The sequence below is a fragment of the Protopterus annectens genome, chromosome 4.part1 (assembly GCF_019279795.1).
Source record: "Protopterus annectens isolate FY-2018-M chromosome 4.part1, PAN1.0, whole genome shotgun sequence".
Taxonomy (NCBI): Eukaryota; Metazoa; Chordata; order Ceratodontiformes; family Protopteridae; genus Protopterus; species Protopterus annectens.
This window is the reverse complement of record NC_056734.1, coordinates 599,119,949-599,138,432: the sequence shown is the minus strand read 5'-3', so window position 1 is coordinate 599,138,432 and position 18,484 is coordinate 599,119,949. Positions and strand designations below refer to the sequence as shown.

At 38.3% G+C, this 18,484-nt stretch overlaps 1 protein-coding gene across 1 annotated transcript in view; it reads right to left on the bottom strand.

Annotated features, from left to right (window-relative positions):
• The window catches only part of CHRD (chordin), a 130,761-nt gene that overhangs the window by 10,740 nt on the left and 101,537 nt on the right, over positions 1-18,484 (bottom strand). Inside the window, exons 16-21 of the mRNA XM_044070405.1 lie at positions 16,140-16,349; positions 12,464-12,557; positions 4,869-4,928; positions 4,610-4,713; positions 3,616-3,718; positions 1,475-1,629 (exon numbers count right to left, since the gene is read on the bottom strand). Coding sequence (XP_043926340.1) covers positions 1,475-1,629; positions 3,616-3,718; positions 4,610-4,713; positions 4,869-4,928; positions 12,464-12,557; positions 16,140-16,349 — 726 coding nt within the window. The remainder of the gene's footprint in view (positions 1-1,474; positions 1,630-3,615; positions 3,719-4,609; positions 4,714-4,868; positions 4,929-12,463; positions 12,558-16,139; positions 16,350-18,484) is intronic.

Below are 18,484 nucleotides of genomic sequence, written 5' to 3'. Positions count from 1 at the left end.
CAAGTATGGCTTGATTAAAAGCTGTATCAGACACAAAGTAAAAAATATTCTGGTCTACACATACATATATATGTGCATGTCTGCATATATATCTCTATAAATATATATATATATATATATATATATATATATATATATATATAGAGGGAGAGAGAGAGAGAGAGAGTGCATGTGTTTGTGTGTGTGTGTGTGTGTGTGTGTGTGTGTGTGTGTGTGTGTGTGTGTGTGTGTGTGTGTGTGTGTGTGTGTGTGTGTGTGTGTGCGCACGCGGCTGTGTGCCATGTGTATATCCTGTGTCCAAAATGTGCATGCACATAAGAAGTATATGAAGTGTTTAAAAGCAACGTACAGCACCACACATACAAGGAATATGTATAACACAAAAAAAATACACACAAATGCAAGCAGAAACAAATAAACAAGCACACACACACACACACACACACACACACACACACACACACATAGATAGATATGAAAGTATGGTTGTTTAAAATGACAGCTGTACCAGACACAAAAGAAAACAATTCTTTAGAGTAGAGGAAAAATGTTTGTGCGTCCGCGTGTGTGTGTGTGTGTGTGTGTGTGTGTGTGTGTAAATATCTATATAAATATATATAGAGGGGTCTACTTGAGTTGACCGAGACGCCACTTTGCCGACACGCAGAAGACCGAGACCAAACGACCGAAAACGAAGGTGATCAACAAGGTGAAATCCCGACAGCCAAAAGACCGACATGGGGAACGTATGAGCGCGACTCGGTAAGTGTGCAATAGTGAGGGATTTAGGGTTAGGGAGCGGACAGGTGAGTGTGCAATAGTGAGGGATTTAGGGTTAGGGTGCGGGAAAGGTGAGTGTGCGGCAGTGTCGGACTTAGGGTTCGGGTAAGGTAAGTGTGTGATAGTGACGGAGTGTAGTTTAGGGGCGGGTTAAGTGAGTTAGGGTTAGGGTGCAGGTAGGGTGAGTGCGCAATTGTGAGGGGCTTTATGTTTTAGGGTGGGTTAAGTGAGTTAGGGTTAGGGTGCAGGTAGGGTCGGTGTGCAATAGTGACGGACTTTAGGTTTAGGGGTGGGTTAAGTGAGATAGGGTTAGGGTGCAGGTAGGGTAAGTGTGCGGTAGTGTCGGACCTTAGGGTTAGGGTTTGGGTTAAGGTTAGTGGATATGTAGTTGTGTGTAATGTGTAGTTTACGTTTTGTGTGTCGGTGTTATGGTGTTCGGTTTTGTGAGTTGTCAGTATTGTGTGTTTTCGGTCATTTGGTCTCGGTCTTCTGCGTGTTGGTGAAGTGGCGTCTCGGTCAACTAGAGTAGACCCATATAGGGACTGTTGGTTTGTGTGTGTATGTGTGTACTATGTGTATATTGTATGCCCAAAATATGCATGCACACTAAAAGTGCTTGAAGTCTTTAGAAGTAACATACAACCTGCAGACACTGTCAGACATTTTATCTAAACTCAGTACAAAGACTGCTTACTTCACAGCGGCAGGTAATACATTTCATCTCTCCAACGGGGGGGATCTCCGGGTGCCATTGCTCATTATTGTGGTACCAGTGTCTGCCAAATTTGCAAGGCCTTGGACCATCTGCTTGCATCATGTCAGAAGGATCAATTGGGGGTTTCTCAGGAGCTAAAGGGAATAGAAAGCAAACAGTTAATTAAAGCTACAACATGCTCTTATTGCCACCTTTAAGTCACATAAGGTGGAACTGGCTGCAAAATCCCCAGTAAATTTTGTTAGCATTTATAAATCTATCTATCTCCATAGTTGTTTATTTCCACAGTACCCTAACAGTCCCTTTCGGATCTCTATTTTTCTGAAAAGAAATCCAGTGCCTCTCAGTCCCTGTGAAACTTCCAACTTGTGATTTTTGACTTTCTGGTTAGATGCAGAGTCATTCTCTCCTTAGGCGGTGATCACTGGGGAGATTTCACAATCTGAAATGACTTTTCCCAATAGTGATAGACAGATGTATCCACTGCATGTAGCAGGTGAATTGAGGGATTGCTTTTGCATATCTTACATATATTCTGCAAGGATACATTTTCCTTCAGCCTTCACTTGGGGGCAACACATCCAGAGCAATTACCCAGAATTGCTCATCTTAGTGTCAGTATATCATTTCCCCAGGCCTACTCTTTGACACCAGGCCAAATAATAAGACTCAGTTAACCAACATCATAGCATACTCACGTACCTCTACTGTTCCAGTAACCTGGTTAGTATGCTTATATTAAGTTAAGGACTACATGTCCTCAGAATATTAATCATTCATCGGGATTGTGTATAAAAAGCAGTATGGAGAATATGATATGATTATCTGGAGTATGGTCCTAGATGTAGATGAAGGACTTGAAAATGCAATATATCTGTGCTTTTAGTTTATGTTTATGTTCTAGGTTCTAGTTCTAGTTCTAGTTCTATTTCTAGTTTATGTTCTAGGTTTTAGAGGATGCACTACAACTACTGGAATGCAACAAATGCAAATTCCATGTCACTCAGATTATTTTTGCTGAAACTTCACTGCTTGAAAAAGTCACAGGTGTATCTATTCCCAGAGATATATAATCAACTCCAGAGATTCAACTAATTAAAAAAAGCAATTTTTAAAACTGAAAAACATTTTCATAGTACCAGTAAATGCATTTCAGCAATCTGTGAATCAGCAAATTACTCTCACCCCTTATTAGAATGAGGACTGCAGGGAACAGTAGGCATTAACTATGACACATCTGAAATATTTGATGCCTTTTTCCTACCACAGTCCTTGGACCTTCAGCATGTGCACTGTTAACCAACCTCAGACACATAATATAAAGAAAGAAAGGAAATGACCCAGTTTAAAAGTAGGTAAAACCAATATGTAAAACATCCTTGTATTGTCCTGGCATAGTTAATCAGATCTGGAGTTTCATATATATGCTTACTCTTTTACTATACAGCATGTAAGTAGAAAACCTGAAAATGCACTGTGAAGTTCTAAATGGAGTAATTCTGTATCTAAAGCACATGTATGCATACATACATACATACATACATACATACAGAAATAAATTAGCCCAGCTCACAAGGTATGCAATACAATCATAGTGCTAGAAATTTCTAGTAGGTCCAACTTGCAGGTCTGTGACTAAAATACTAGAATGGTGTTCTGGCAGATTTGTTTCAGTTCTCGGTGTGTTATATTGTGCCTTTCTGTCCATGATTTATGATTACTAAAGGCATAATTCTACAATGCAGCTCATATTCCACAGACCTGCATTCACCTACTATGGAGCAGTGATAGCAGTGGAAAGAGACTGAATAAATAACAAGTATCAGTTATCTTATACTAGTACAAAGGCCATGTTAGACATTTCCCACTATGATATCTGTTGCACAAAGTTCGCAAAATCTCTTGCCATATGCTGCATTGTCAGAGCAGACTGAGCTCAGTGCTGCCATCATCTGGCAGTTGCAAAGTGTGCAGAACCTGTTCAATTAGACTGGACCCACAATAGACCTATACCTAAGAAATGGGGACAAGAGAAGATACTACAGATGGAAAGATACGTAGAATAAAACAAACACTTGTGATAAAATAAAAGGGGAGGCAAACTGTCAGGTTTTACTAACCTGGGCATTCTCTGCAACAACTTGAAGGGTTTGTTCTGATGGGTTTGCTGCAAGTAACACGAGGGCATTGAACCTTCTCACAATGAACTTCACCAGTTGCCCCCTAAAAGAAAAAAAAAAGAAAAACAGAATAAGAAACAGAGATTACTGTTTTTCCATTATAGCATTGCTCTGAATTAATAATAAAAAAACTATGTGAGTGTCAATTTACAAGGAGATTATGGTACTTTTTAATTTATTTATGTGAATAATGTCAAGTATATAATGACATAAATTAAGTGTGCAGATTTCAAAGTTAAGTACATTTGTTATGTAAGTAGTAACATGTTGATTATAAAGTGAAGTTTTTCCTTAGAATCCCATATGATTACATTATTTGAAATGTACTATGATTTCAAATCAATTTCTGGAACAGAATCACTGTCCAAATGAATTTCAGATTCTGATCTGAAATCACTGACAAATTTGTTTTAGACTACAGAAATAAGGCCAGAATGAGAAACAAAACCTTTATATTACTGGACTCAAAAATGAATCACCACTACAGGTCTTTTATGAATTCCTGTATCATGTAACTAGGATCAGATGATACAGTGAATAGACACTATCCAAACAAAGGGCAAAATATTATTTTAACATTCTTTTTCAAGTGAATACATATGGAATGTGTGGGGTGGTCTTATGTGTGATACATGGGAAGTATCTTGTACTGCATGTTTAACAAACATTTTTTTTTATTATTATGGGTTGGGAGGGTGGCCTAATGGTTAAGGTGTTTGCCTTACAAACACAAGATAGAGGGTTTGAATCTCACAGGGGATAAACTGGCTAGGCTTAAAATGGCTCGCAAGAGCAGTTAGCCTAGTACTAACCTATGAACCTATAAGCCATGTCTGTGAGCAGAACAACTTTGATGTCTGCATCTCACATCCAAACCTTTATACATCAGCTTATAGTTACACTTGTAGAACAAAAAATGTTTGCAAATGCTTACCTTACAAGCACAAACTGCACATTTTATGTAGCCAAAAGGAGGTACAAAGGGATGCCAAACTGTTCCAGCTGCGTGCCACTTTCTGTCACCCTCAAAATAGCAACCTAGGATAAGAAGAACATAAGTCATAGCTGAGCATTTCTGAAGCATGTGCTGTAATAATGTAGTCACAAGTCACACCCGATCATAAAAAGATGAGAATTTTCTAAAATAAATAAATATATCAATGTTATAATAATAATTAACATTTAACACTGACCATCATTTTGATCTTCACCCCTGTCATTCCTTCTAGTCTCTTTTGTTCTTTTCTTTTCAGCTGTAAAGAGATAACACTGTGTTATCACCACTGTTATTAAAGAATGCATGTCTTTATTTTCCAAGTTTTAATCTTAATAATTTCAGAACATATCACATACTGTCTGAATATAGTGTTACGCCTAACTTCTAAATGTCAGTGGTATTGAGTGCACTGAATAGGCTCCTTTTAACACAAGAAAGTGTTTCATTTAAAAGTTCAAACCTCATTAAACTATTTTATAGATCCGTCCTTTAAAAAAATTTAGATGGGATAAAATTATTACATTGTTGTTGCTCCTATTAAAAATGTTGAGGTTGCTTTAATGTTTTAATTCAGCTTTGGGTATTTATCGTATTTTTTTTTTTTTTTTTGCAGCTGAGCAGGTGTTATCAATTTATTCCAAAGTGAATTGTTGCTGTAGACATCACATCACATCATTCTTTTGTAAATGCATTCTGTCTTCATGTGTTAAGCAGCTCAGTGAACTGAAGTTATGCAGACTGTATGCTGTACAAGTTTCAGCTTTGCGTAAATAGCATGAAAAGAATACATCCAAAATACTGTGGACTGTAAGAATCTGATATTACAGAATAAACCTGCTAACTTCTAAAATGAAACACTCCCTGGGATTCAGAAGTCTTAACGTGATGTGGAAGCCTTAGATCTACTGCTGATGTTTACCTCTTGCAGGGGTCTCAGCAAGGAAAAGCCATTCTTACCTCTCAACTGTTCAGATTTTTGCAGACTATCTAGAATGTTGCCTCATATGTTTGGCTTTTTCCTCATAAAATGTTGGCTTTCTGGTAAATTATCGGCATGTCATTAAAAAGTCAGAAAATAATGACAGACATTTGAGGTTTCAGCCTCCATACTCTTGTGAAAATTCATGATAATGCAAAACCTGTTATTCTATCAACTTTCTTTGTAGTAGCAATATTTAAAAATGATCCTTATTTTTGGTCCTTTGTTTCCCCCATTATTTATGGCTTTGTCCAGATTTCTAGCTCTAGGAGGTTGAGAGGTATGCTCTTGGTTAATAAAAATTTTACTCTAGGTAGAAAAAAATGAAAACCTTAAAAATGCGGTAGACACATATTCAGTTCTACAGGAGTACTCACAGTTCAGGTAAGTTCAAACATGGGGGTGGAGGGCATTAATGTGGTATGTGTGTGCGCTTGTGTGCATGTGTGTGTGTGTGTGTGTGTGTGTGTGTGTGTGTGCGCGCACATGCGCGCACATGTGCACATGAGCATGTGTGCACATGATTGTAGGGGCTTAAATGAGGCTGCGGGAATATGTGTGTGTGTTTGCGTGTTTGTGTCTGTTTGTGTGAGTGTGTATGCATGTGTGTGTGTGTGTGTGTGTGTGTGTGTGTGTGTGTGTGTGTGTGTGTGTGTGTGTGTGTGTGTGTGTGTGTGTGTAGGTATAGGGGAATGCCTTTGCTAATGTGATGCATGGAACATTATTGATAACACTAGAACACTGACGTATGGCAGTATACCTCTCAACTGTACAGATTTTCGCAGACTGTCCAGATTTTGGCCTCATATTTTTGGTCTGTTTTTCATAAAATTGTTTTTTTTCTGGCAAATTAGTGGTAAATCATTAAAGACTGAAGTTAGAAACTAATGACAGATGTTTGAGTTTCAGATTTCATATCCTTCAGAAAATTCATGCTAATGCAAAACCTGTTAACTTTCTAAATTTGTAAGGGAAATATTTAAAAATTGTCTCTATTTTTGGGCCTTTGTTCAACTTTTATTTATGGCTTTGTCCAGATTTCTTTCTCTAAGAGGTTGAGAGGTATGTATGGCAGTGCTAAGATCTGGTTCAGACACATGGTATTGAACTGATGAGGAAATCTTTCTCATTGCAGTCATATCTTCTCTGAATCACATTTTCTCACTCTTGCTCTAAACGACCAACTTACATTGGGCAACTAGCAAAGAGGTGAGCATTTTATTTAATCCTAGCCGCTATCTCATTGAGGAGACGTTTAGTGTATAATTAGAAAAGAAAGAAAAATGCTTTTGAATGTTGGCTATTCTTAATAGTGACCCCTGCATCCGTTCAGACAAGTAGGCGTTAGCCTTTTTGGATTTGGAAATGCAGTATCGAAAAACACGTTATGAATTCACATAATCCTATGACTGGCCTTATTGGCTATTCCAGCACCCTGGGTCACTAATCAAAGCTGTGTTCATTTTCTTTTAAGCAAAAAATGTAATAACTGAATGTGCAATGATAGGTCTCTGTACTATAAATCTGAAAATATTTAGCAACAACTTGTTAGAAGAGGATGGGATGATAGAACTATAGCAGAATATGAAGTATATCTCTTAGCTCCCTTTCGCAAGCAAGAGATAATGCCAAAAATAATGGGGGATAAAGGCCCCAAGTCAGGAACCAATTTTAAATACTGCTCTTATTTCACTCAGAAAGTTAGCAGAATGAGAGGTTTTGCATTGACACACATTATCTGAAGAATAAGAGGTATGAACTTTAAATGTCTGTCATTGTTTATTGTCATGCTTTTTATCAGAAAAATCAAAAACATTACAAGGACCAAGGCAAAAGTATAACATGACCTAAGGGACATTCTGCAAAGTAAAGGGGAGTTTAGAGCCATGGTATGGAGCAGGAAAAACTTGACTGAGCCACTAGGCATCTATAATACCATGTGTACTTGGTACATCAGGATCTTGGGAAAGCACTAGAGCAATCACTGGAAGGAATTCCTGCTCATTCCTGTGCTAGAAATTCCCCATGATTGTGTCAGATGAACATGGTACGCCAAATAGCACAGTAATTATTCCTCACATCTTCATTATGAAAGACAAATAACTTTTTTTAATCATACCTAACACTGTACATATATGCTTCAACAGGGAAGAGCACAGCATACTAAACTTCCTAGATCTGTATGTCTGATAGAATATACTTTATGATTGAAAACATGTGTTTTCTGCTTTCTTCTATCAACAGTACATCTGAAGAGTGTGTTTTTTTCACAAAAAATAACTACATGCAGAGAACATTCCTACTTCCAGACTACCAGGTCAGGTTTCCTTTAGCTCTTTTCATATGTACTCTGGCTATATAATCCTGCTGAGCTGACAAAATGACAACTCTGAAAAGCTGAGTGTATTTCTTTCTAAAACAAAATGTATTTTGTTCCCTTCCATGAAAATGTGGGATATTTTTTCAGTATGATATACAATATATATCTCACCGTGCTGAAAAAGATTAGGGGAGTGTTCATAAGAAACAGCAGTACATGCCTGCACCAGAAAATATAATCATCTTTATACTTATAGTGGGAAAGAATTATTACTATGACTTTTTTTTACATTTCTCTGTTAACCACAAAACATGATTAACCCCTGTTTCTGGGTTACAGAGTCCTCAATGGAAACACATTTTTCTGTTAAGTATTGAACCAGCACATATACCTCTAGTGAAATATCATGTGTCATGCCCTGTGAACCTGATGGCCTGAAGCTGACAGCAACCTCTTGATGCCAACAGCTGGAAAGGGGAATGGATGTCCTATCATGGAACATAGATAAAGCTTGCTATGTCGACTGGAGAACTGTAGGTAACAGTGTAAGGAGGAGTACACATGGAAGGGAGCAAACATTGTCTGGGTTCAGAGTAGCACTCTTTAAATTTTATAGCTGAAGTTCCTGACATTTTGGAGTCTTATGGGACTGAAAAATAAAAACAAAGTGAGTACAAAAAAAATCAGAATAGGTAAAACAACATGTACTTAAGCTAGGACCCATTGATTTTGTATCCTAACCTTCCTTCCCATGCAGTGTTCTCCCTCTTCTTCCTCTCATGAAGTCACTGGTATGGGTGGTATCATAAAGAGTGGCACTGACAGACGTATGTTTAAAACAGGAAGCTTGCAGGATTATATAAAGACTGCGTAAGCATTTTCTTATGAGATGGTTTGAATCGGTGCCAGGAAACAGGGGCCAAGTCAGAATGGAAAAAATATAATTATTGAAAAAATGGGGGAGGTGGTGGACTAAGTTGAATTTTAACCACTGCATAAAAACATTGTAACAAAATGGTTCTGCAGCATGAGGTCTTATTAATCAGAATCTGTAGTAGCAATAATAGATGTACTGGAACAAATGTCTTCATGCACATTTATTTGCAATGTTGTGTAGGTCTTTAGTTTAGCTTACTTGTCACATTAGTTATAAACTATTATAATTATTTATTAACTAGGTCATTTACATGAATACAGAACATTTATTCTTGAAGATGTGAGACCTACTAGATTTTAAGAACAAGTCAGCAGATGACTTCATTGTTGAGATGGGTTATTTGAAAGACAGGATGTTAAAGCTACTTTCTGAGTTTTATTATAAAGTTGAACATATTTAAAAACTTTTAGTTGGTGGCTGGTGGTTATGGTGACCCCTTAGGCAGAACAGCATGGAAAGACAGAGCACCCACCTCCCACAATCAGAGTGATGTGCAGAATCCATGCATCATGGTACTGTGTTTTTGTGTGTATGCATATGTGTGTGTGTGTGTGTGTGTGTGTGTGTGTGTGTGTGTGTGTGTGTGTGTGTGTGTGTGTGTGTATACATGTGTGTGTGTGTGTGTGTGTGTGTGTGTGTGTGTGTGTGTGTGTGTGTGTGTGTGTGTGTGTGTGTGTGTGTGTGTGTGTGCGTGTGTGTGTATGTGTGTGTGTATATATATATATATATATATTTATTTGTACATTTAGATAGCTTTAGCTAGGTAGATATATGAAAGGAATATAGGACATTTCATCAAAGATGGATTCTTCAAAGCCTGTTTAGTCAAACTCAGTAGACCAAATATTGAAATTATTTCTTAAATACACAGCAAAGCCCCCCCACCATCCTAAAAGCATATTGTACCTCTTTCACCTAGCATGTCCTATGCAGGGGGAACCTCTGGCCTACCCTTTACTGAATGATCAGTCTGAAGATCTCAGCACTTTTAGGAAAGGGAAGCAAAGTCTCCTCGAGGTTACAAGGTCATGTTTCAACCAACTGGATGTACTCGTGTACTTGATTACTACATGAATACCCTAGTACTCCCAACAAGAATGTAGGTGAACAGCACTATTGTGTAAAAGGAAACACCAGATTTAGCAGTCTTATGAAAGCCATTTACTCGGTTCATCATCCCTTCATTCATTAATATCAGTTCCCATGGTTAAGTTTAAAATTGTACCCATCCCAAAAATCCTTGAAGAAAAAAAGAAACCTATTACATGCACTTGGCATGTCAGAAATGTGCTTCTTATTGCGTACAATCTTCTTAAATCAGGTGCTTGCACACCCTGGTTAAATGCTACCCTGTTCCCATCACTGGGCTTCTAGCAGCTGTATTCATTGCTAATGGAAGCAACTTTCCACAGTCAATATGTGCTGGCTAGAAGAGGGTCAAATTTTGTTGGATGTGCAATAGCTCAAAAGAACATTTTCACTGGAAAAAAGTCTGTGTAGACTTACATACAATGTTTTGCTGTTTACACCCTACTTTAGAAGTCTCAAGGATACTCTGCCTTAGGTTACAGCCTAGCACTCTTCAGTTTAGATAATTGTGGTGTTTTGAACTGCAGTCACACCAAAAGATCCTTCTATCACATACATAAAGAGCATTCAAGACAAACATTTTGCCTGCACAGTCAAACATTACTTGTTAATGGAGTGAGATTGATAGTCCAGCCATTATATTTTGGAAACAAAAGCAGTAGAAGTTGTCGAATACTGGAGACCATATGTCTGCCATTTTGGCTGTGTAGTGGCCTCCGCTTTAGTAAAAAATCAAAAAAGAATTCCTCAAGCTTGGTGCTGCTGCAGGATTTGAAACATAATGTAAAAGGAAGAAAAAAACATTGCACAGGAGAATGGATGATGAATAAACAAACAATTTGACAATAAGCCATCGTGTAGACTTAAAACATGCACATACTAGGAGAAAAGAAAGGAGGTCAGCCAGTCTGTACCTTGAGACACAAGGCAAACGGCAGGAGACAGCTGTAGATCCAGCTATTAGGGTAAGCATTAACATCTTTCATTAATATAATATGTATCTAAATTTAACATGTATAAATATCCGGAATCCTAAATATGACACTACTTGGATAATTATTTGAGTGAAGCATTCTGCCATTTCAGTGATTTGCAAGTCAATGTAAGGCACGACTGAGATCCTTGAAGACTTTTAAGAATTGTCACTGCCCACATTGATTAACACGTGAGACAACTTATAATCCACAAAACAAATTTAATAAGGTTTGTGTAAATGCTTTTGTTCTATACAAAGAACTTAATCAGGCAAGGACTCCCTATTGCAATGTTTAGATGTCTCTCATACAATTATTGTAAATATGTGGCTGGGGGCACACATTTTATAGTGAAAAGCAGTGGATACGAGATTGATTTACAAGATAGATTCATTTGTGAAACAAAGATTGTTATTTATATTGCTTCCTGTAAAAAATGTCAGCCTTTCTACATAGGGCAAACTACAAAGAAATTTAATAATAGGATTTATGAACATTTGCATGCTGTGCAAAATCTGGATACAGGCAATGCTTTAGTGAAACATGTAGTGCAACATCACTTGAGCAATTTTACTTGTGGAAGATTTGTATTTTGTGTTACTGACCAAGTAAAAAATTTCCAAAGTAGATTTGACTCTAACCTTACCTGTGATATAAATAGGACCTGTTGGAAAGATAGCTTTGTATCCCACAGACTACCTCGTCTATGGAACAGGCGCCCCATCCATCTAAAGCAGAGTTCCTCCCTAACCCAATTCAAGTGCAACTTGGGCAACTGGAAGGGAAACTGGAAATTCATCCCTGGTTTTGCACCTATGTCTCTAATGCAAACAGGTAACCTGTAAATGGTTCATCTTCCAGGCCCATGCTCACAGTTATCAAGGGTATCAGAACTTGTCAGAGATTTGGGATGCATGGGTAGGCTTAAAAAGGCCCTTGTGGTCATTAGCCTAGTAAACACCTATGTACCTATGAACCTACTGAAGCTGAAAAAGGGTTAGATTGGACAGAATATTGTTGGTAATTAAGGTTAGATATTTGAAGATTTCCTGGCCTCAATGATAAAGAAACTTTTTAAATTGTTTTGAAAAGGAAAGACTTAAAACATTAATTTCAGGTTCCGCCTATTAAGCACATGATTGACCTGCACCTATTTAAGTGGCTTATGAATTTAATGGCATTTGTCTGAAGAAATTCTTTGTATAGAATGAAAGTGGTTATGCAAATCTTATTAAATTTGTTTTGTGGTTTATACGTTGCCTCATTTTCTTATTAATTTATTGTTTGTCACCTTTTGCGACTTTAGGAGTTGGTCACATAATTTTTAAGAATGGTTATGGCAATGACATGAAGGCAAGTGCAGCAATATTTCTACCAACTTACCCCTCTTCTTGTTACAGGCTTTAACAATGGTAGATCATCATGCATACAATTTTAACAAGATTCAGAAATACAAGTAACCCTTTAACACACTCTTCTCTAGTTCATATACCTTCACAAACAGGGCAGCATTTATCCTCTGGGTGGATTGTATTAGTGCAGTTTAATGGCTGACAGATGATGGGGTCACAGATCACTGTTCGTTTCTAAAAAAAAAAAAAAAAAGTGTAGTTAATTCTCAAAAAATATTACAAGTCTGAGAAGCATAGTCACTTATAGTTTGGATAACCAGAAAATATGTTTCTGTCATAAAATGACAAATGGCAAACCTGATACCCCTTTGTTTTGTAAAACCTATATATATATATTCATCTGGGCTAGGATCCTTGGAGATATAACTGACATTTAATATGCTTCTTTTCTAGGGTCTACAACATTGTCATGCTAAATCCAAACCCATTGAGGATGATACTGAACCAACAGATATTTCCAATATACTGGCAGACAGATTCAGTGCCAACATTACCCCTCTCCCCCCCAAAAGGACGGCTGCACAGGTTAAAACAGCACTGTCCAAGGCCAAGAATACAGCTTCCATGGGACCTGACAATATCCCTGGCTGTGTTCTACATGAACTACAGAGTGAACTGGCACCTCACCTGTGTGCCCTGTTCAATCACAGCCTCACCTCAGGCTTTGTCCCTACCAAATGGTGCACTGTTACAGTCATCCCTCTCCACAAAGGAGGAGCGACTATAGAGCCTGGGAACTATTGCCCCATTAGCCTGACAAGTCTGATATGCGAAGCTATGGAATGGATCATCATGGACCTAATAAACAAGGATATAGGGAATCTCCACACTCTGTATCCCACACAGTTTGGATTTTTGAAGGGTAGATCATGCCTGCTCAACTTGGTCAACTTCTTTCAAGTCAGTCACCAGAGCTGTGTATGAAGGCAAGGTGGTTCATACAGCCTACCTTAATCTGGCCAAGGCCTTTGATACCATTCCCCACTTGGGAATCATAGAAAAACTCAGTAAGCTAGGCATCAACCCCTATATCATCAGGTGGGTTGTAAACTGGCTCACAGATAGAACCCACAGTGTGAAAGTACTCCAAGTCAGACTGCCGACCAATCACGAGTGGAGTCCCACAGGGATTGGTCCTGGGTCCTCTCCTCTTTGGTATCTACTTCTCAGAAGTACAGGCCAACACAAAGGGACTCTGGCTGACAAAGTTCACAGACGATTGCAAGTTGGGAGCCATTATTAACTCCCCAAGTGATGTTGACATCCTACAGAAAGGGCTCACTAAGACCAACGACTGGTGTCAGAACCATGGCCTTAAACTCAATGCCAAAAAATGTGTCATCATCCCCTTTAGGAAAGACCCATTTCCCATGAATTACCACATTGATGGTAGTCCACTGAACATAGAAGACATTATAAGAGATCTGGGAACACAGGTTGACAGCAACCTCTCTTTTGACCACCACATCGCCACTGTGGTCAGAAAGTCCTTCTATGTGGCACATCTCATTACTAAGGGTTTTACATCCAGGAAGAAAGAGGTCATTGTCTCCCTCTACTCTTCCCTCATTAGGCCAATCATCGAGTACAATGCCCCATTTGGCATGTACCTCACTAGAGACCTGTTGCAACAACTGGAGAGGCCGCAAAAGTACCTCACAAAGAGGATCCTAGGCCTTAAACACTTGTCCTATATGGACAGACTCAAAAAACTCCAACTATTCTCTGTCTCATACCACCTACTTAGAGGCAATCTCTGCTTGACTTACAAAGGCATGTCTGACCCAGCTCGGTTAGAAATGCTACATCTAAAGAAATCCCAATCCCTCTGCACCACACGCTCCACAGACCTCAACCTCATTACCACAATCAACAGAATGTGCTGGAGGGACAGGTTGATAACCAAGAGACTGCCCATGCTATGGAACAGACTTCTCATACATGTCAAACAGAGCACCTCACTGGCCCTCTTCAAGAGAAATCTTGTTGAGTGGATGGGAAATAGAAAATTCAGCCCGGGGATCAATCCAGTGGCTCTACTCAACAGTGGCACTGGGAACTAAGGTCGGGTGGCATGATGCCAGGGTAATTCTATGGGCTAGGCTTGTAAAGGCTCCAGGGCAATTAGCCTAGTACACACCTATGAACCTATGAATATATGATGAGGTTAGTTGAATGGATGAAATTTCATTTGTTTTGAAGAAGTCTACTCAGGCAATGGCATTTTTTTCTTGAAAGGGACAGTGCCCTTTTGCCACTTGATAAAGTCTGTGGATTGAACAGATGAAGGATGTTTACTTTTTGGAAAAATCTAGAATGTCTAAAACCCATCTGAATGGAGAAGTCATCTAAAAAGTTTGGACCACTCTAAATCAGCCAATTATATTTTAATAGAATGTCCATTTTTTCATATAATATGTGTTTATAGCATAGTCACAGAAAGAAATCAAATTCCTCTGTGGAGATGATATAACAAGCACAATGGTGCATTTCATGGTTTCTAGACACATCATCTGTGGCACTTTACTTGATAGCGAATTACCTGATGAAAACAGTGATATGTCAGTAAGCTGGTTGACAAACAGCATTAAAACATTATCAGCAAGAGAAATTTACCAGACTTCATAAATTTTTATAAACTGAACTTTAACCTCGATAAGCAATAGGATTTGCTTACACTTAACAGCCAGTATCAGTTACTTATGAATTATTTGCATTTGTATTTTTTTAGGCTGCATTTTTGACCTTCTTGGTTATACTTCAGAATACTCAGGTAGCACACAAGTTCTTTTCCCCTCAGTCTACGTTGTAAAAAAAAGATGGTTCCTTAAAGATATTCAGCTTATTTTTTTGAAATAAAAGTTCTCATAAGGGATTCAAATACAGATAACAGTCACAGAAAACAATAATATGTAACACAGACAAACCCATTTTTCTTAATTATAGGTTATAGTTTCATCTGTTCACTGTATGTTTGCAGTATGGTAGCATCATGTGAGTAGCACATGCAAATATATAAAAAAATATTTAAAAAGTAGGTCAGTAGGCAGGCACCATTTTTACTGCCGTTGGTCCATTTCCTAAAGCTCTGATGATATGTTTATCAGAATATGGTATTCACACAGCATTCCTGATATATATACATATACATGTATACACATACATGAAAAGCGATAATGGTAATTTTTATCATATATTTAGCTACCGAATCCATCCATCCATCCATCCATCCATCCATCCATCCATCCATCCATCCATCCATCCATCCAAAATGCCCTTTTTTCCATAGTTGCACAAAGGGTCATGGTGTCACATCGACAGTGATCATCATCTAGAGCAAATATTTTCACTGTCAGGTGGCTAACCCCACCTCAATTGCTCATCTATACCATAAACATGTTCACACACTCACACCTATATCCAATTTATAGTGTCAAATTCGCGTTCTGCATGTTTTTGGAATAGAAAAGGAAACTGGAGCACCTAGAGAAAACCAACATGAACACAGGGAGGACATGCAGATTCTGCACAGAAGGCACCCCAGCTGAGGATCAAACCTGGAGAACGTCTTGATGTGAGATGCTGCATCCCACTCACTTACTGCAGGCACACAGTGAAGCCATGATTTTCATGCTCTTGAAAAACCCAGATTTTATATGTACAATGTACCAGGTATAATACTGCATATCAGTACTCTGTACCACCATATGCAGACTGTCCAATGAAACACACGACTTAAGCTTAAATAGTGCATACCTGACAACTGCAGATGGAACATTTCTTGTCATATTCTGGGGCCCATTTTGCTCCATGGGCTCTGTACTGCCCTTCAAAGAAGCAAGAATTCTGGTCCTTTTTTAACTCCTCAGGGTCAGTTTTGGATTCCTCGAAGGTGTCATAGTCATATTCTGATTCCACATCTTCTGGTGTTAGTCGGCCACCCTCACAGCTGTTAGGAATATGCACCTAGGTGATCGTAAAATGACATTTTATCACAATGCAAGAAATCATTTTAGAGCTTTTTAAGGAAACACCAGGCAAGGTGAATGTCAGATATTGTAATGAATGATACTATGATTAATGTATAAGTAATAACTAATATCACACATGCAATAGCATAGACACAAATCCATACTTTTGAGTAATGTGAGTGGAGAACATTTTAATACTGTAACTTCAGCAAACATCGGTGTTCATTTTGATTTTTTTTGCATACATAAGTAGATTTCGCTCACCCAGCTGTAGAACAAACTGCAACACTAAGTTTCTAGGGTTGACAACAACTCCAGCAGCAGGAGGGATGCACTACGGAGTTCAGTGCAGCATGGCAAAAGACATATAATAAGGAATTCTTACCAAATGCTAATTTGTTTTGCACAGACATCAAAATTTCATACTTAAAGAACATAAAATACCCCACCATTAAGTATTTAACTTACACAGCAGAGAGTTTGCCCTTTGCTATTTCCATACTACTGTTTTTGTTAATAATGATTCATTTTGTGTGCTTGTTCTGTATTTGTTGTGTTGTGCATATTATGCGTTTGTTTTGGTATACTTACAGCTGCATTAAATTTGCATCAATCTATCTGTCTATTTAACTATCTAGTTATCTATTTATCTGTCTGCATTTATCAGTTTATCTACCTGGCAGCTCTTAATCTGAGATCTTTTCATTCTGCATGATATTATAAAAAACTATAAGTCTTTTATTTAATTTATCATCCAATCTAGGTCCACTCAATATAGTGTAGTGTGTTTTTATTTAACTTTTGTACAAGTGCTCCATGTACTGAAGTCTGTTTTTTTTTTAAACAGGCCAAGTAGAATTTTGGGGGTATAGTAGTTACAGTGATAGGGCGACCACATGTTTATGGTTGTCACCTCACAGCAAGAGGTTCTCCGGTTCGATCCTCGGCTGGGGTGCCTTGTCTGCAAGTCTGCATGTCCTCCCTGTGGCCGCGTGGGTTTCCTCCAGGTGCTCTGGTTTCCCCCCACATCCCAAAGACATGCTGTAGGTGGATTGGAAACTCTAAATTAGCCCTAGGTGTGAGTGTGTGCATGTGTGTGCCTTCTGTGGAAGGTTGGGCGCCGGGCTGGCAACTCGTCATTGTAAAACTCCACTGCCAATCATGAGCAGACAGGTGATCCGCTGTGGTGACCCCTAACCGGGAAAAGTCAGAAGAAGAAGAGTAGTTACAGTGATAAGAAAGGAATATTCTTTACTTGCATCTGAGTGGACAGACAGAAGTTACTCTGCAATAATGAATATTCATTACTTGATGGGTGGAGTTCAGATGCTTTCACTGTTTGGTGTGGAATGTATTTAGCTTGCATATCAGAGGATATTTTCATTGCCGGTAATGAGCTTATTTATTAGTTTAGCTTAGTTATGTATCTGGCTGCATGACCCAGAGGGATGAAGTTCTTTGCAGGTCTCAGACAACCTAAGACTGGACAGATTCCAGGCATAAGGAATTGTAGACTAAGTATAAATGTTTGGAATTATGCATATATGCATTATTACCATGTAGCAATTCATTGTATATAGCTTAGGATTCAATATAGAGTAAACTCTAAGTTAACTGGAACTCAAGCAACCAGAACTCTCAACCAACCAGAAAAAAATTGAAGAAATACAGTCAGTACAATTTTCATGTGTTGCACCCCCCCCCCCCCCCCGCAGAAACATCCTTACGTTTTTAGAGTTTTACAGTTTTAAAAAGGAAGCTAGGAATAAATTCCCTCTCTCCTCAAAAGGAAGCTAGGAATAAATTCCCTCTCTCCTCAACCTAAGAACAAGTCAAACCAAACAAATAGTATAGCGTACAATATTAGTCAGGTATATTTTTAATAGTAACTCTCAAGCAACCAGAAACTAGTTATCTGGCATCTACCAATCCCCATGAGTGACGGTTAACTAAGAGTTTACTGTACCACAGGTATACATGAAATGCATGTGGGCATAAACTGGGAATTCTAGGTTCACTAGCAGTAAACTGTGTGACTGCTTTATGAATCCTACCCACAGACTAAGAAAGAATGATAAAAGCTAAAATACTAAGCAGTTTTTAGGCATTTCTGCCATTACTGTGTTAATT